This window comes from Planococcus citri, chromosome 3 (assembly GCF_950023065.1).
Source record: "Planococcus citri chromosome 3, ihPlaCitr1.1, whole genome shotgun sequence".
NCBI lineage: Eukaryota > Metazoa > Arthropoda > Insecta > Hemiptera > Pseudococcidae > Planococcus > Planococcus citri.
The window spans coordinates 71,347,175-71,365,152 of record NC_088679.1 but is presented as its reverse complement, the minus strand read 5'-3'; the positions used below and the strand labels follow the sequence as shown (position 1 = coordinate 71,365,152).

General features: G+C 33.8%; 2 protein-coding genes across 2 annotated transcripts; both read right to left on the bottom strand.

Moving 5' to 3' along the window:
* Nucleotides 1-33: 33 nt before the first annotated feature.
* On the bottom strand, nucleotides 34-10,256 carry LOC135838838 (vitellogenin receptor-like). Its single transcript, XM_065354629.1, has 15 exons — nucleotides 10,017-10,256; nucleotides 9,226-9,339; nucleotides 9,007-9,118; nucleotides 8,696-8,860; nucleotides 8,519-8,623; nucleotides 8,272-8,403; nucleotides 7,962-8,177; nucleotides 7,698-7,851; nucleotides 5,866-6,094; nucleotides 5,566-5,763; nucleotides 3,499-4,216; nucleotides 3,252-3,405; nucleotides 920-1,130; nucleotides 647-838; nucleotides 34-552 (listed from the first exon to the last, which is right to left on the bottom strand). Exons 1-15 carry the CDS (start codon nucleotides 10,068-10,070, stop codon nucleotides 91-93), a joined length of 3,216 nt encoding a protein of 1,071 aa, XP_065210701.1. The 5' UTR covers nucleotides 10,071-10,256; the 3' UTR covers nucleotides 34-90.
* Nucleotides 10,257-10,826: 570 nt separating this feature from the next.
* On the bottom strand, nucleotides 10,827-17,704 carry LOC135838847 (vitellogenin receptor-like). Its single transcript, XM_065354640.1, has 11 exons — nucleotides 16,697-17,704; nucleotides 16,134-16,289; nucleotides 15,933-16,047; nucleotides 14,200-14,351; nucleotides 13,981-14,092; nucleotides 13,755-13,895; nucleotides 13,440-13,658; nucleotides 12,547-12,703; nucleotides 12,092-12,326; nucleotides 11,659-11,874; nucleotides 10,827-11,499 (listed from the first exon to the last, which is right to left on the bottom strand). Exons 1-11 carry the CDS (start codon nucleotides 16,751-16,753, stop codon nucleotides 10,972-10,974), a joined length of 2,088 nt encoding a protein of 695 aa, XP_065210712.1. The 5' UTR covers nucleotides 16,754-17,704; the 3' UTR covers nucleotides 10,827-10,971.
* Nucleotides 17,705-17,978: the final 274 nt, after the last annotated feature.

Genomic DNA, 17,978 nt, shown 5'->3' with positions numbered 1-17,978 from the left:
ATAAAATCCCACAACGAAATAATAAGCACTCTATTTCTCATGTAGTAAAATTTTATTTCAATTTAAAAAAAAAAAATTGATAAAAAAAATTTACATTTCCATGTCATCTTGTATTCTCATTTTTCTCCTAAAACTTCGACTACGATAACATTTCTGAAAAACGAAACAAACAACTATACCAAAAGTCGCAGTACTTATCCCTAAAATAAAACCCAACACTCCACTGGCAATCAAATGATAATCAATCTGAGGTGAGCCAGATGCTGAAGCAGATTCTGTAGCTAGAGAGAAATTCGCAGGTGTAGGCGCTTTTCTTAATGAAATAGACCCATTGTCACAGTCGAGATATCGTTCGGTTGCTGAAGACTGAACCTCCTCTTTATTATTTTGAATCAATAAGTTCGAATTCGCCACAGAATATGATTTCTTCTTGTTACACCAGTAATTTTCATTGGTTGAGGTGAAATTTTCACATAAGCATGTGAAACCTGGTGATCCAGAATGTAATACACATAATCCGAAGCAGGGTGAAGTTTCACAAGGATTTGAAGCCTAAACGATGAAGAAGAAGATGAAGTGAAGGTAAAAATCTATAGTTACCTACTTATTCATCGTTTTATTTAGGTAGGAATTGATAATAACGTACTGAATCAGCGTAATGTGAATGAGGGTCAAAAGCGTGTAAAAATTTTACATCGTTGGTGCTACTGTCTTGCCAGAAATGACTCCATAAAGGAAACCGCCACTCGAAGCCATTACGCCCAAATGTGAAAAACAAGTTCTCTTCCAGTACGGCGAAGAATTTGTACGCTCGATTTTCAGTTTTCAATAATCTCTCCTATTTCATATAATTATTCAAATTATAATTAGGTAGGTACATAAAAAGAGGTTCAAAATATATTAGCATAATGATACCTACTTCTCTTCCAGATCCGAAAAATGAAACAGAATGCAATATCTGTTCTTCTATCTCCAACCAGTAAACTTTTGCACTAGATTCGTCAACTGTTAGAGAAATAAACTCGTGGAAACTTTCATCCAGTAAGATGATTTCATCCGATCCATCCATGCTGGATTTCATTATTATGCGTTTGTCTTCGCTGGTCATTTTACTGGTGTAAAACATCCACCTGTTGAGCACATTTCAGTTAAAAATGTGTATTAAAAAGAGTTCTAATGAGTACTTCTTGTGATATTTTAGGATAAAAACAAATCCACAAAAACCACTTTTGGATAATTTTGTCGATTTTACAAACTGAAAAGTTTTATTGTTCAGGTATTTGTTACACCTAATTGACTTTTTTTTCCAAATTTTAATTATTTTCAAGGATATAAGATTGAGAAATTCGCTCTCATCTTTTTAAATTTGGCGAAACTCACTCAAAAGGTTGCTTTGGATGCAAAACCATCTCCATTTTATGGGGATTGGCGTATGTTCAAATAGGTATATTCAAAATTCAATACTTTTTTTTCAGTTGGAGGGATTGGTTCAGAAATTTTGAAATTTTCACCAAACCCATTTTTAGGTTTTTGGGGGAGGAGAAAGGGGGTATAAAATTTCAAAAATTCGTAGAAAAAGTGAAGAGGGAGCCTATTCTAAAGTTTTTTTATTTAAAAAAAAAAACAGATTTCAAGGTTACCTTACATAATATATTTTTTGGAACTGAAAAGTGGACTTAGTATTTTTCGTAGTTTTAGGTAATGTTTAAACCTTTCAAAGTCAACTTTTTCGAAAAAATTCAAATTTTGAGTCACATAAGTAATTTACAGAAGCAGAAAAAATTTTAATCCAAAGGATGAAAACTTCTATTTTTTGCCTAAATTTCTCCAAACAAAATAAAAACTTCTAATAACACAAAAAATTCTTCTCCGAATCCCTTCATCAAACGAATGACGAGGACTAAGGGAACTTTTTCCCCTTTAAAATGTATGAAAAATTTTTCAAAATATGTTTACACGATTTCAATTTCTGAATTTTAAAAATTTTTTAATTGGGGGGGGGGGTGAGCTTTATACAAGGGTACTAAGATTGTGTGAAGGGCCAAGGAAGTTTAAGAGGTTTTTTCTTGATAAAACAGTTATTTAGAACATTTCTGACCACAAATGAACTTTTTTTTTTTTTTAATTTTCAGACTTATTTTTTTTAAATATTTATTTGAATTGGAAAGAAGGGGATGGAATTCGGCCTCCACACAAAGGGTTCAACATTTCTTGAGGGCTCACTGGCTCAGTTTAAAAGACAAGGGAGGCTAATCCTGGAAAAAGGAATTACATACTTATTTAGAAAAACTCTGTTTCAGAAATACAATTTTTTTACATCAATAGGATTTTTTGATTTTTTTTTGAGATCTAATTTCAAAGTGAAGAGCCTAAATTTGCAGACAAATTTTAAAAAACAAATTGGTATCTATCAATAACTTGGGAGGTGGGAACGAAAAAAAATTGCAAAAATGATTTTCACAAGTGAGTACATACTTTATCCGTATAAAATAATGAGCCACCTAAATGACCGTATCTAAGCAGACCTGAGGCTTGAGAATCAAAAATTTCTCGTTTTCGTGCATTTTAACGTAGGTACCTGCGTTGCTCAAAATTTAATTTGTTTTCAAAGATGTTGACTTCGATGGTCTAAATAGAATAAAAGCTACAAAATTATGTTTTTTATGGGTTTCAATTTTTTGATCATGTTGAACCGACTTTTGAGCTCCAAGAAAGTACACATATGTTATAGGTACTTATGTACCTTGTGGTATAACTAAATTATTGAAAAAATTTTGTGATGGGCACCCTTTCCAATTCTTTGGCGAAAATTTGAAATTTACTACCCCCTCCCCTTCTCACTACCCTCAGAAAATACAAACGTGGGATTTTTTTATGATTGGGTATTTCATGTCACACAAAATTTTAGGGTCATCCCCTCCAGAGTTAAAAAACATTGAATGGTCATATTATTCGAGTTGAGGTGGGGGAAAGGGTCGATTCAAAATTTTTTGCGATGATTTTACATCAAAAACAACTTTTTGAATCAGTTTCACAAAATTTGAAGAGGTGGTGCGGATTTCACCACCTTACCCTAGAAGGCTGAAATATTTTCATTTCGATACCTAATGGTTATGGTAAGTTTTTTTTTACGAATGAAATTCTTACAAGGCTGTTCTGAAATGTAGACACAACTAACAAATTATAAATGAATTCTCCTTTCCATCCAATAGGATCATGCGTCTTATAATATTAAACTTGTAAAATCTTACTGGTTATTCGGAGACAATGCAACATCGTCCGTATCACAACATTTCAATTCAGCACAAATTTTTCCATCGTTGGAGCAAACTGATAAAGAAGAGTCTGCGGTAAAATAAACATTATTTGTGATCCAATCAACTGCAATGGAAGTGACTTGCGAATCTAATAAATTTACAAATCGAATAAAACATTTTACCTTCCATTTTTTATACTTAAAACCTTATGGTATCTTCTTAACAAACCTACTTAACTTACCAATTTTAAGTACTTCATCAGTTTGTCCCGATTCGATGGAAGTTCTGAATACGTGTCCTGCATCGTTTTTGACAATTGCATGATAAATATGATCTCGAGCACCTGCCAAAGCAGTACTATCGACTCCATTTTGAATAACTTGATGAGTACCGTTAGCCAAAAACCAAGCTTTTATTTTGGTCACTGTTGAATAAATTAAAACGTAATTGATTCCTTCTGCAATAGGAATCGATGAGGTTTTCTGTGTCGTAGTTTTGATATTTGATTCCGTCGTTGGTGAGTTGAATTTCTCTGATGTTGTTAACACACTTTCAGGTAATCCTGTTGATGAATGAGAGGTGCTTTTTGATGAGGAACCTTCGCCTGATATGGTTGTAGTTTCAACGTACCCTGTTGTTGAAGTTTCTGCGTTGGGCGTGGTTTGAGAAAATCCTGAAGTTGATTTGTTTTCTGAGCCTAGGTCACTTGTAGTTGGAATAAATTCTGTTGTAAGATCAGTTTCGTGTGTAGTTGATGTTTGAATCAGTGAATTTGTAGTGGAAGGTTCATTTTCCTGAAGTGAATATTTTTCATCTGTGTTGCACCAGTTATTATCATCAGTAGGGGCGAAGTTTTCGCAGAAACATGTGACATTCAAACCAGCATACGATGAGTACGATGGAGATGACCGTATCAGGCAAATTCCAGTGCAGGATGACTCTTCGCAGGGATTCTTCGTCTAAATAGGTAGGTATAAGGTATTGATTAAATATAGTGAAGTTAACTACATATACCTACGTAGATATGTTAGACTGAGACTTATGCCTATATCCGGAAACTCGTTATGTAAGAGTATTTAACCCTTCTATTTTGGGTAACACTGAATGGTACAGGCGCAAAAGAGGTTTAGCAGCATCTTTGGCGACTGGACCAATTCGCAGTTCTTCAACGGTTGTCCGCAAATTGTCAAGTGAATGTGCCTTTTAAGTTTGTGACCTCCGGGCCCAAGTTAAAAGTATTTTGTTAGCTATAGTTTTCGTATTTAAGTGATCCCTCCCAGTTTTGTATAAAATGTCCCTTTTTCGCACGAGTATGTGGTTATTTATCGAATATTTACGTGTTGTATCTGAGTGAATTGATTATTCAAATATATCGAATTTGACACATAACTGTGTATTTATTGTGTTAAAGTATTATTCATCGTGTGTATTTTGAGTTCTGTTCGGTGAAGTGTAATTACATACATCGAACAAATTGATAACAGAGAACTAAACGATAGCACAGTGAAACATCTAATGGTTGTTGATGCAAAAATCGGTGGTGAGTTGAGTGAGATTTAGTCAAAATTGCCCCACTCCTACGTTTGTGTAGTCTTTGTTTCTTATCAGTTGATAGCCTGTCGGCATGCTGAAATATTTTGAGGAAAAAAGAGGAGGCTGGCAAGTTATGTGCATAAAATTAAACAACAAGTCTGCTGGTCGTTTTGAAATGTGACGCTGAGTGACTGTTTTATTGCCCTTTAGAAATCGTTATTTTACTTGTAGCGAGTTTTTGGTCCCTTTGAATAGGTATATCGCGTACCGCGATATGTAAGTATATTTGACTACTCGATGACAAACGTATCACATTCTGGCACCAACCAGCACACAAATTTCTAAAGCAAGAAGTCGTTACTTCTGATACAGGTATAGTTTTTACCAGACCCTGTTACTTGGTCACAGTCAATTTTTTGCGATAAAATCTGGACCTCGTGCTGGCCTGGCCATGATTTATTGGACTACCGTTCACATCATATTGTTGGCGCTGGTACTTGGTTGGCGATTGGCGTTCCGTGGTCCATTGATTGGATTGGTTTCCGCCGTTGAAGAACTGCGAATTGGTCCAGTCACCAAAGATGCTGCTAAACCTCTTTCCCGACTGTACCATTCAGTGTTACCCGAAATAGAAGGGTTAGATACTCTTACATAACGAGTTTCCGGATATAGGCAGAAGTCTCAGTCTAACATATGCCCCAGCGTGAGTTTACTCAGCGATCAGTGAACCAGCTAAGCAACCTAAAATCATTTAAGAAACCTAAATTTGTCTTACTTGATATGTGTGCTGTAGTAGATCTGGATTGTAAACATACAAATGTCTTATGGCACTAGTTGAATTATCCTGATGCTCTGCGTATGGTGAAAGTGCTGCCAAACTATTATAAAAAGAATTATTTCGATGTTTTGCGAAATAGAATGAATTTTGAAGGACAGCTAAGTATGAAAATTTCTCTTCTCCCAAATAATGAATCTGAAATTTAATTAGATTTGGGTATTGAAAGCTAACACGAACGTCTGTGTATGATAGATGAGATCCTAAATGTAATCATTTGCATAGCATATGTGTACTAACTTGTCTATTGGATCCATCAAATGAAATTGAGTGCAGCTTTCCTTCAGTGATTTCCAACCAATACAATATCCCTGTTAATTCATCAGTTGTCATGGAAACTGGGTTTAAGAAACTTTCATCAGGTAATAGAACTTCTTCATTGGATCCATCCATGTTGGATTTCATAATGAATTGGTCATTTTCATCAATCAGTGTGTCAACCATATGTGTATACGAGTAAAACATCCAACTATGCATACCAATTATATTTTCATGAAAGCAGATTAAGTAGAGCTATTTGCTCTTGATGTGCGGATTCATTTATCAAAACTATTCAGGTATTCGAGAGGCAATTCGTCATTTTAATGTAGCCTACCTACTTGAATTATACTGGTGTTAATAGAGTTGTTGCAAGGTTGTGAGGCCTGTAAAGAGGTCTAACAAGGGAGATACCTCAACTAACAAATTTTTCTCAACTGGACAAAGTTAAATCGAAAGATCAGATCAGCCCAATTTTCGATTCTCAGAGCCGATTGGAAACAGTTTTGAACTATTTTAAACAGCGTTGCATGAAGCCTTGAAGCCCCCAGTAGATTTTTTAGCGTTGAAATTTCCATTAAATTAAAACCAAAGAAATTGAAAAGGCTAAAAGTTACTTTAAAGTCAAGTGCCTAAATATGAACATTACCTCGAAGTAGCCAGTTTGGTGTTCAAACGGAAAAATTAAGAGCCAAGTGAGGATTTGGTAAGATCGATAATTTGTAAGGAAAGGTTAAACATTACTGCACTAATAAAAAATGATTGCAATGCAATCCAAAAAATTTCCCAGCGAGTCAAGTTTAAACCATGTTAAATTCTGAGCTGAAAAATTTCAACAATTTTGTCATTTCTATTGTTAAGAGAGATGAAATGTTCAAATATGAATTACTCGTCCTAAAAATCAGCCTAAAATTTAATGGTTCAAAGTGCATTTATTGATTTGTAGAGTAAATTTTCAAAAAGTTGAATCTGAGCCAAAAAATGAAAAAAAAATGAAAATTTATCCAAGATGATCTAAAAAGTTGAAAAGTATGGGGTCAAAGAGGGCAGATTGCCTCGGGCCCACGCTTTCTGGAGGGCTCAGAAAAAGAAGGACCTGCGATGAAAGAAAACCATGTATTTTTACTTCTCAAAAAACAAATTTTCGAAAGCTTTTGGCTTCGCTTTTCTCGGACTTCTTTTCTTTTTTAAGTATTTTTAAAAATTGAAATTAAAAAAAAATATATCATTCAACTTTTAAAATTTTAAAGTGAAAAAATGAACTTCTCGCATAAAAAGTATTTTTATGCCCATGCCCCTCAAAATACAAATTTTCAAAAGCTTTCGCCTTCACATGGGCCTGTTCTCAATAACACCCTAAAAAAAATCTTTCAAATTCTAAAATCAAATAAAGTCAAAAAATAAACTCGTTGTATGGAAAAACATAGGTTTTAGTTCTCTCAAAATACAAATCTCCAAAAACTGTTAACCTTGCTTCACTTGGGCTAATAGGTTTAGGTATACCTATGTTTAAAATAAAAATATATTTGGATCCCCAAAATTCCAAAATAAGAAATTAAAATGTTTATACTTAAGTCATGTGAATATGATATCAATCGGCAAAATGTGTATTTTCCCCCTGTATCAGTTCCATAATTTTCAGTTGAACCCCCTCCCCCTCTCTTCAATCAAAAAGCCTCAATTTAGGGTTTTCCCTGGAAATCGAACCAAATGATATTTTCCGCGGGCCCGCATTGGCTTTGACGGACTTGTCTAGATAGGTATAGTATAAGTATTCCATGAGGGGGAAAAAGACTAGGAATGCTCGTACTTACCCGAATTTGGGAGCAAGGACAACATTATTCACACCGCAGCACATCAACTGAACACAAATCTGACTATTATTCGAACATACAGATATGGAATTGCTGTTCGTGAAATAAACATTCTCTGTGACCCAGTCAACAGATACAGATGTGATTCGTGAATCTAATGAATCAAGTAGTTGAACAAAATTTCATGAATAAGTTAATTTCGAAAATATGAAATTACTAATTAGTAATCTGATAAAAGAAACCTTATATGTAGGTATTGCTTACCCAGTTCAACAATTTTTTCTGAAATTCCGCCATCAATCGGGGTCTTATAAATTCTTCCTTTATTGTTGAGAAGACTCGCGTAATACAAATAACCACGAGCACCAGTCAAAGCTGTGCAATAGACACCATTTTGAATGATTTCCATCCTACTATTTGCAAAATCATCGGATTTTATTCTGGTTACCGTTGAGTAGAATAAAATAGTTTTCAACCAAGCTGAAAACATTGAGTTGAATAGGTACCGTTTTTCATTTCATCGAAAAGCTATCTCATTTTTTTAGGTATCAAGTAGGTAGGTAGATACGCGTACCCTTTTGTAGACATTTTTGGCCATTAGTATTTGGCATCTCGTAGTAACCATCATTGCAAAGGCATCGTTCGAAGTTCCTAAATCGAATACAATGTTGATCGCAATCAAGTCTTTGAATACAAGTTTGGATTTCTATAAAATAGCCATCAAAAATGAATAAGAATGTATAGGTACTTCGATGACTTGAACTTGGCTAAATTATTCAAAAGACATAACAGAATGGTGCAAGATACCTATCTACTCGTACCTTTACATAATGGACTAGATTCATAAGCACTCGAATTGCAAACACATTGAGGCCCATCTGGAGTTGGTAAGCAAGATCTAGTACAAGAACTGCAAGATTCACTATCTGTGGAAAATTTCCATTCTGGTACAAATAAATCAAGAACTTGCCTACTATATAAAAGCTTATTATACGGACCTAGTCTGTCACAATTTTCACCGCTTTCGTCCGAACAATCTGTACAGTGGCACCTGCCATCACAAGTATATGAAAAATCCAAACACGCCAGTTCATTTTTGCAAAGGAATTTTCCTTGATTTAATGTACAATCTTGAGGTTGAACTTGAATACGAGATTGTTGAGCTGAATAACATTATCGAGAAACGAAAGAATAAATCCACGATAAGGAAGTGTAGGTGAGTAACAATAGGTTGTTGTTTGTTGTTGTTTTTTTTTGTTATAAAAATCAATATGAATTATGCAATCAATCATAATGGTTCAATTATTACCGCAATTTTGTTCGTCAGATTGATCCTGGCAATCTAGAATCCCATTACAGCGAACTTTTATATCCATGCATGATCCATCTTGGCACGTGAATTTAGCTCTTCGGCAAGATCTCTAAAAATATTCATAATAATATCAAAAGAAATTGCACCAGTAGATAGATACCTACCTACTTATAAATTTTAAATGGTTCTATTTGATGAGAAAACATATCGGTTTACCCTTGTGCATCCGTAACCTTCATCACTGTTATCATCGCAATCATTCTGGCCATTACAGAATCGTATATCAGAAATTTCTTTGCCACTGTTGCATCGAAAGGCCCCAATTTCTGTCTGAAAAATTGAATGAAAATGTTGAAGATGTCTACTCTACTACTATATTTCATTACCACAGTGCCTCGTGATGAAAATAGTGAGTAAGGTTATGAAGTATAGGTAAAAGTATACTTGGTTTGGATTGATAGATATTCACACTTTGAGAAGAAATTTTGATAATCAACTCCAAATTTAAAAATGTAGACTTCTAAAAAATAAAGCTGAAAAGAAAAACTTTTTACGAGAAGAAAAGATCTTTCGAAAAAAAACTGTTTCAAAAATCTCTTGTTGATAGGTAGGTAATTTTGAAAATTATTTTTGAATAAATGCAAGTATCAAGTATGCCTGCATTTATGCACAATATTAGATAGGTAATACATTTTTTGGATTTCAAATTCCAGAATGGATTGTTGTTGGACTTGTGTGAGAAGTAGATATCTTGAAGGGAGGGAAGTTTACAGAATGCCAAATTGATGTGATAAACATTAAACTACCAACTACCAACAACTTAAGTACCTAGGTACCTATTTCGCAATTAGGTACCAACTTAAAAAAAAAGGGATGATATAAAAACCATAATGGTGACTTATAGGTAGGTACCTACTTATTACTCTTACTTATAAGGTGCCTATTCCATTGAAACAAGGAATGAAATGAGAGTAAGAAAACTTTAACAATTCAGAAAAGTTACTTACCCTTGAAACAGCACAAATTAAGAAAAATAGTTTCACAATATTCACATACTTCATTTCAAACTTTTGTACACGAAATTTTAATGAAGTGACCAAATAATAACGGTTCTAAGCATATAAGTAAACATTCTTTAATCAGGGAGTAACGGTCAAGTGAGAATAAAAATTAAATCCGATGCAGATATCTCCAAATTTTCCCATCTCCATCGTGTGTATTGTCTACTGAAAGAATATGAGTAATCTGTATGCATTTACTTGGTTATCTTTGAATAACACCATTGTTATCATTACGATAGTAAGTAATTCGCGCTTCCTCACGAATCCATATCATATAACGATGACATTGGCAGTAATTATGTTTGAAACTGTACGCCTACGAATAATCATAACTGAAAGCTTCATCAATCGTTGAAAAGAAAAGTGAAAATTAGGAGTAGGTGAGCTGATGATACCTATACCTACGAGTTCTACGAGTAAAGGAGGAGAGTTCATTCTGATCAAATTCAAAATTAACAAATTTAGAAAAAGTAAAATTGAATTTTCTTGGAAAACTGCGATATTGGTAGTTTTTATTTTCTCGGAAAGAAAAATGTTTTCAATGAATTTTTTTTTATTGTATGGATAAAAGGGAGAGTTTGGGAGCACAACAATATCCAAACTAATAAAGAAAATAAAAATGGAGAAAATTTTGTCCACAATGTTAAAATTTATCGATTTCTAAATTTCAAAAATATGGAGAATTGGAGATATGTAGGTACTTAATCAGATTTTTATACTCAAGAAGAACAAATGAAAAACAACGAAAACTAAACAAGAAAAATTTTTATTTAAATTTAATTTTATTACAGAAACAAGAACCGTAAAAATTAACTAAGTAGGTACCTATAAGCATTAATATTAAAATATAAATTATCTGCCAACGCAATTAATGTAAGTACCTACAACCTACATAGCCTATTTATTGTATATCCATTAACTCGGCGATCTCCACCCGTTTATGACTTCTCTTCGAATACACTTTTCCCACAATTAAGTACGAAACAATAACACCTAATATCAAAACAACAACACCTAATATCAAAGCAACACCCGACATGAAACCTAAACTTAAAATTAGGTCAAATTTTGAATTTTGCTCAGGTGCTGTTGAATAAGAAACCATAGGAACTGAAGAATCATTGGACATATGCGCATCATTTTTAGCGCCATGAGTGGAATTTCGAATTGGTTCACCTGACATTTCATCTTCGTTTCTAATTTTAGTGCCAGACAAAGTTTGTTTGTTTGGAGAGGTAAATTCAGCATTTAAATTCGATCCAAGATTCCCGATTGGTTGGGTAGAAGTAGAATGGCGGTGACACCAATGAATACCAGTTGTGGAAGAATAATTCTGACACATACACGTGTAATTCAATTGATTTGTTGATGAAATAGGACGCAGTAAACATAGACCATCGCACGATGCATTCTTGCAAGGATTCTCTGTCTGAATATTAAAAAAAATAATCTATAGATATCGACATAATATAATCATAATTTTTACTTAAGGATGAATAACTAAGTAAAATTTGGATACCTGTATCATGTATGTAATTTGTTACCTATAGGTAATATCTATAATAATCAAGTTTTGCACTTTGCTTACATTACTCGTGTTTATTTGTCGTACATGAAGATTATACGCATACAAGTGTATTATAGCATTTGTTTCTAAATCGGTGTAAAAGTCTCTAATGACCTTGTGGTGATTATCATGCAATGCGTAAATTATGTTGCTATGGTTGGGCTTGGAAAAGTATAGCTGATTGTCAAGTACAGTGAACGATGATGAGAATATTTCCTTACTCTCTAAATGATATGTCTGCAAATCACAATTATATAAATTAATGCTTGATAAAAACAAATTTTACAAGTGGAAAAAAATGTTGGAAATTTAAAAAAAAAAATTTTAGATCTTGACAAATACGAAAATTAAAAAAAAAAACTGTGAGATTAGGTAAATTCTTTTAGAATAGGTACTTAGTACCTAGTGCACATAGACTAATGAATTAGGTACTGACCTACTTGCAGGCACTTACTTTCAATTGCAATTGCATGCTTATTTCTGCGCCTGGCTCAAGAAGTGAGATGGAATACAGAGAATTTGTGCTCAATTCATATACATATAAAGTCTTCTTTTTTTCATTTATTGCTAAAGAAAGAGGATGAACAAAACTCGCATCTATGAGAATATTTTTTTCTGAACCATCCATATTTGATTTTATAACGTTTCTTTCGTTTTGAAAATCTGATTTTTCAGTGTAGTACATTTGCCTGCAAAGGTATGATAAATAAAAACAGTTATAATGAATTGAAATTGAACGAAAAATAAATAAAAAATTAAATATTTATCGGAATGAACATAAAAACTGAAAAAATTCCAACGTATTAACTTAATGAATAACCTACTCAGAGAAAAGCGAGAAAATGTTAAAAGAAAATGAGTGGCGGCTTCTGTGTATAATTAGTCTATAAAATATTCTCTTGAACTAACCCAAAGTTGGGGAAAATAACAACATTGTCTGCATCGTTACAGCATTCAAGTTCAACACAGAGTTTACCATCATTATTGCACACTGATAGAGATCCATTACTCGTGAAATATACACTTTGAGTAATCCAATCAACGGACAAAGAAGTAATAGAAGAAGCTGTAACAGAAAATTACTTAGTACTTAGCTAAACATGATCACCTATGTCAGAACATTTTAGGACAACGTTAGTCTCATTTTTAAAGCAACTTGTGAAACCCTTGTCTTACTCTTATAGGTGAATGGCCTATCATATGCTTATAGGTACTTAATTTCTACCTACCTACCTACCTATCTATAGATATAGGGGTTTTCTGATTTGGAAATCTGCTAAAACGAGACTACAAGAATTTGATACGAATGTCTATTCATTCCTCTTACTCGTGACTCAAAAAGTTTAATTTAAGGAACTTCTTCTCTCATTCTCTCATGATTCAAGAAAAAAGTCAAAAATTACAAATATGTATTTCCAAGTTTACAACCAAAGTAAAATGACTTTTTTCTACTCGTTTTTCCGAAACATCATTTTCCAAAATTTTATGTAGGTACCTACCTAGTCAATGTATATGAAATCACAGAATGATGGACAGTAGGAATAAATAAGCACACTCCTTAATTTTTTTACACTTTGAGTCCACTGTTGCTTGTGTGAGTAAGTAGGTAGATACCTATCAAACGAATTCAATATTTCAGATAGACCTATTTTATAACATGTCTAAAGAGGAAGAGGAAAAGTATGGTACTCTCTCCTCACATTTACTATTAGGTACATATTTAGATAGGTACCGACCTACCTTTATTACTTAGTGGCTTTCTATGAAATTAGGTACATATTTTGAATTTTTGACATACCTACCTGATTCGATGATCGGATCGGCTTTTCCACCTTGGATACGAGTTTTAAAAATATATGATCTGTCATTATGAAAACGTGCGTAATATATATGATTATTTGCACCAGTCAGGGCTGTTTGATGATTAAATTCAGTTTGGATGATTTGAACTTTTTTACTGGTCATGTTGATTGCTTTAATTTTTGAGATGGTCGAATAAATCAGCACATTATCCTGCCATTCTGTGCCGTTATACAGCAGAAAAAGTTACTACTGTTATTTGAGCAGAGAAGCACATGTATACTACCATGCATGCAAACAAATTAATCTGTACCCACCATTGCTTCTGCATTCTTTATTATATGGGTAGTCGTAGTGGTGCACATCGTGAAAACCTTCTGAACACCAACACTGCATTTTACCATTATAAATATAACAATACTGATCACAATTGGTATAATGATCGCAATGTCTAATTTCTGTAAAAACAACGAATAGCATTGTTCCACTTGAATATACATAAGTTTGCAACACGTAGGTCATTTATATGTAAATATCGCGTACCTCGACTGCAGAACTGACTCGATTCGTTTGTATTGTTCGGATCACAAGCACATTGAGGGCCATCGGGAGTAGGTAAGCAAAAAAGTGGACATGAACGACAAAAATCGGAATCTAAATCATATGTAATAATTATACATCATTGTCCGATCAAAAAATTCATGTATACCTTGTATGGTAACACTTGATGAAATAAAATGTAAAAATAATCATGCACTTTCCAAATTTATAGCAGTTATCAATATTTTCATCCGAACAATCGAAGCAATTGCACACACCATCGCACGTGTAAATATAATCAAGGCATTTCAATTTATCATGGCATAAATATTTTCCTTTGTCGAGTGAGCAATTAACAATGTCATTTTCGCCACCTGAAAACAATTAAGAAGAATTCAATAACTAATACACTAATAATATAGGTGTGGACCTAACTTTTATAATGTAAGAAAGTAAGAAACGTATTGATCTAGCTGCATGCGCTCAATCCAGTGCCTACCTCATAAGATACCTACAATACATACCTACCTGCCGACAGTGTCATACGACTCGTAAAAACTACCTACATAGCGGTGTTCTACGTTCCGAGTGTAGTTCAACTCACCTCGTGTAACCCCGCCTTTTGTTGATAGTTTTGGCTACGCACCTACCTACCAGCAATATGAGAATTACAACGTAAAAACTTAAATGAAAAAAAAAATCGGAATGAAGTGGATTCTGAAAGTTAATGACCCGGCGAACATTGTGCTGCAAAAAAAAAGTTTCTAGCTCCCCTCGGTTCCACTCCAAATGAGGGGTCAAAAAAAGTGGGAACTGGAAATTACAATATTTTTGAAAAAAAATGAACTCGTTATAGAATCTACCAAAAAAAGGAAGAAAAATGGCGTTTTCAAATTTTTTCTACCCCCCTCCAATTTATCTCCCACTTGTTATATGAGTTATTGAATGCGGGGGGGAGGGGGTGAAAATATGAAAAATTCAAATGGGATGAACTCGATATTTACATAGTTTCACCTGGGGACTACAATGTCGTTTTCTAATTATTTCTATGTTCTTCCATTCACCCCCTCCCCCCGAATTTGATTTTTCAAAAATTAGAGGGGGATAAATTGGAGGGGGTAGAAAAATTTTTAACACGGCGTCGTACTCCCCGAGTGGTACTGTGTCAATATCGAGTTCATACCATTTGAATTTTTCATATTTTGACCCCCTCCCCCCGCATTCAATAATTCATATAACAAGTGGGAGATAAATTGGAGGGGGGTAGAAAAAATTTGAAAACGCCATTTTTCTTCCTTTTTTTGGTAGATTCAATAACGAGTTCATTTTTTTCAAAAATATTGTAATTTCCAGTTCCCACTTTTTTTGACCCCTCATTTGGAGTGGAACCGAGGGGAGCTAGAAACTTTTTTTTTGCAGCACAATGTTCGCCGGGTCATTAACTTTCAGAATCCACTTCATTCCGATTTTTTTTTTTCATTTAAGTTTTTACGTTGTAATTCTCATATTGCTGGTAGGTAGGTGCGTAGCCGAAACTATCAACAAAAGGCGGGGTTACACGAGGTGAGTTGAACTACACTCGGAACGTAGAACATCGCTATGTAGGTAGTTTTTACGAGTCGCATGACACTGTCGGCAGGTTAAAAAATCATGTATAGGTTCATGAGATCCAACTGAATTGGATTAAAATTGTTGCAAAATGTGAGTACTTTATACAAAGTTAACCGGATAAAACGCCGCGGCGCAGGATATTTGACATGTTTTTGGAGGGTGTTTTAAAAATTGAAATGCAAAATTTCAAAATTAGAGGTAATATTATTCTTTTTGCCTAATTTGAATATACCCAAAGTCTTTAAATGTGTCAAAAAAAACAACAAACAAAAATACTTATTGTACTCGTAGGTAACTAGGTAGGTAGGTACCTTATTGATACCACGTAAAACTCATCGTATTACCGCAATTTAATTCGTCAGATTGATCAGCACAGTCAGCAATTGTGTTGCAACGATGGGTTATATTTATACACGCTCCATCAGAAGAGCATTTGAATGTTCCGTTGTTACAAGACCACTTGACATAAAAATAATACATTGCAATAATACCTGCTAGTAAGTACCTAATATAAAAATTTACAAGAGTTTAAATTGAATACTTACCCTATCACACCCAAACGATTCGTCACTGTAGTCTCTGTCTCCACTTCTACAATTGTTGTTACCATCACAAAAATAATCTCCTGGTATGTATTTTCCATTATTGCATCGGAAATTCTTGTAATCTGGTGGCTTTAATACTTTTCCATCCAAGAAAATCTGAATCAAAAATAACTTATGTTGAAAAAAAAATTGTTTTCATTTGCATTATAGGCTATACCTATCAGCACATCTGTTTGGTAAAATTATTTAATAGATACCTACGTTCTGCGTGTCATGAATTGTACAATTGAAGCATGTGTTTCCAAAACGCACTAAGTCCAAAAAAATATTGATAAGAAATTCATGGTACTTAGTACAATTTGAAAACGTAGAAGTGGACCAAATTGGCTGATTTTTTGATATGTTCTAGCCAAGACCCTCAGACACAACATATCAAAAAATCAGCCATTTTGGGCCGCAACTTTATGCTAGATGGCCTTGCAACCTCAGAATCTTTGAAAATGGGCTTAGTGCGTTTTGGAAACACATGCTTCAATTAAATAATAAAAATATTACCTACTTACCTCAAACATCATCCAAACAAACAGGAAAATAATTACTTTATGAACACAAGCCGCCATTTTATAACCACAAAAGCTTTGGAAACAACTGAACGTAGGTAAGTAATAAAAAAAGGATTAAAAGTTGAAGCTATAAGATGAATCTTTATAACGTACTTTACAAAAATGCTACAATAACTGCATAAAAAAGAAAAATTCAAAAGATTTACAAATTACACTAGGCAACAATTTTTGACCTTTTTTTTGTGTTCGGGTTGAAAATGGGCTTAATCGATAGTTTAGACCCTAAAACAAAAAACAGAGTGGGGATTTTCAATTTGAGTTGTTTTTGTAGTCAGGAGAGATGATCAAAGTTGCAAAAATGGCCGTTTTTGCCCTATTTCACAAGTTTGTGGAGACATCAGTATGATGTTTCAAAAAAAACCAAGGTCATATTCGGATTCTACGCACTTTTTTAAGTAAACAATTTCACCGGATTTTTGATTTTCGAAGTTTCAAGCGCATACGGAAGATTTTTGTTTGTAACATATTTTTAAAACTCGGAGCGCGCGACGCTGGCGTTACTCCACCACGTAATCGTGGCTCGGAACCGTGTTCGCGCGGGCGAGGCTCTCGCTTCAAGTTTTAAAATATGTTACAAACAAAAATCTTCCGTATGCGCTTGAAACTTCGAAAATCAAAAATCCGGTGAAAGTGTTTACTTAAAAAAGTGCGTAGAATCCGAATATGACCTTGGTTTTTTTTGAAACATAATACTGATGTCTCCACAAACTTGTGAAATAGGGCAAAAACGGCCATTTTTGCAACTTTGATCATCTCTCCTGAATACAAAAACAACTCAAATTGAAAATCCCCACTCTGTTTTTTGTTTTAGGGTCTAAACTATCGATTAAGCCCATTTTCAACCCGAACACAAATATGCCGTTGCCTAGTGTTATTTATGGCAACATTATGTATTCGTAAATTTGATAATCTACATAACTCTTAGCAAGAGAAAAATATTCTAAGCTGAAAATAATAGCTATACCTGATTCTTAATAAAACAAACTAAGCGATGCTGTTATCGTTGCATAAATAATTGATAACTATTTCCTTCCTGAGATAAATGGAGTGCAGAGTGCAGATTTTTATGCTCTTTTGTTGTTTTTTTTTTCATTTAAGACGATACACATCAAGTTAATCTTCGCAACTCACGACTTTTCGGGTCGAATGTGCACAATTTTATTTTGAATTAAGATGCATAAAATAACATACGAGTATTTTAGACTCTTTATTATGTGAATAT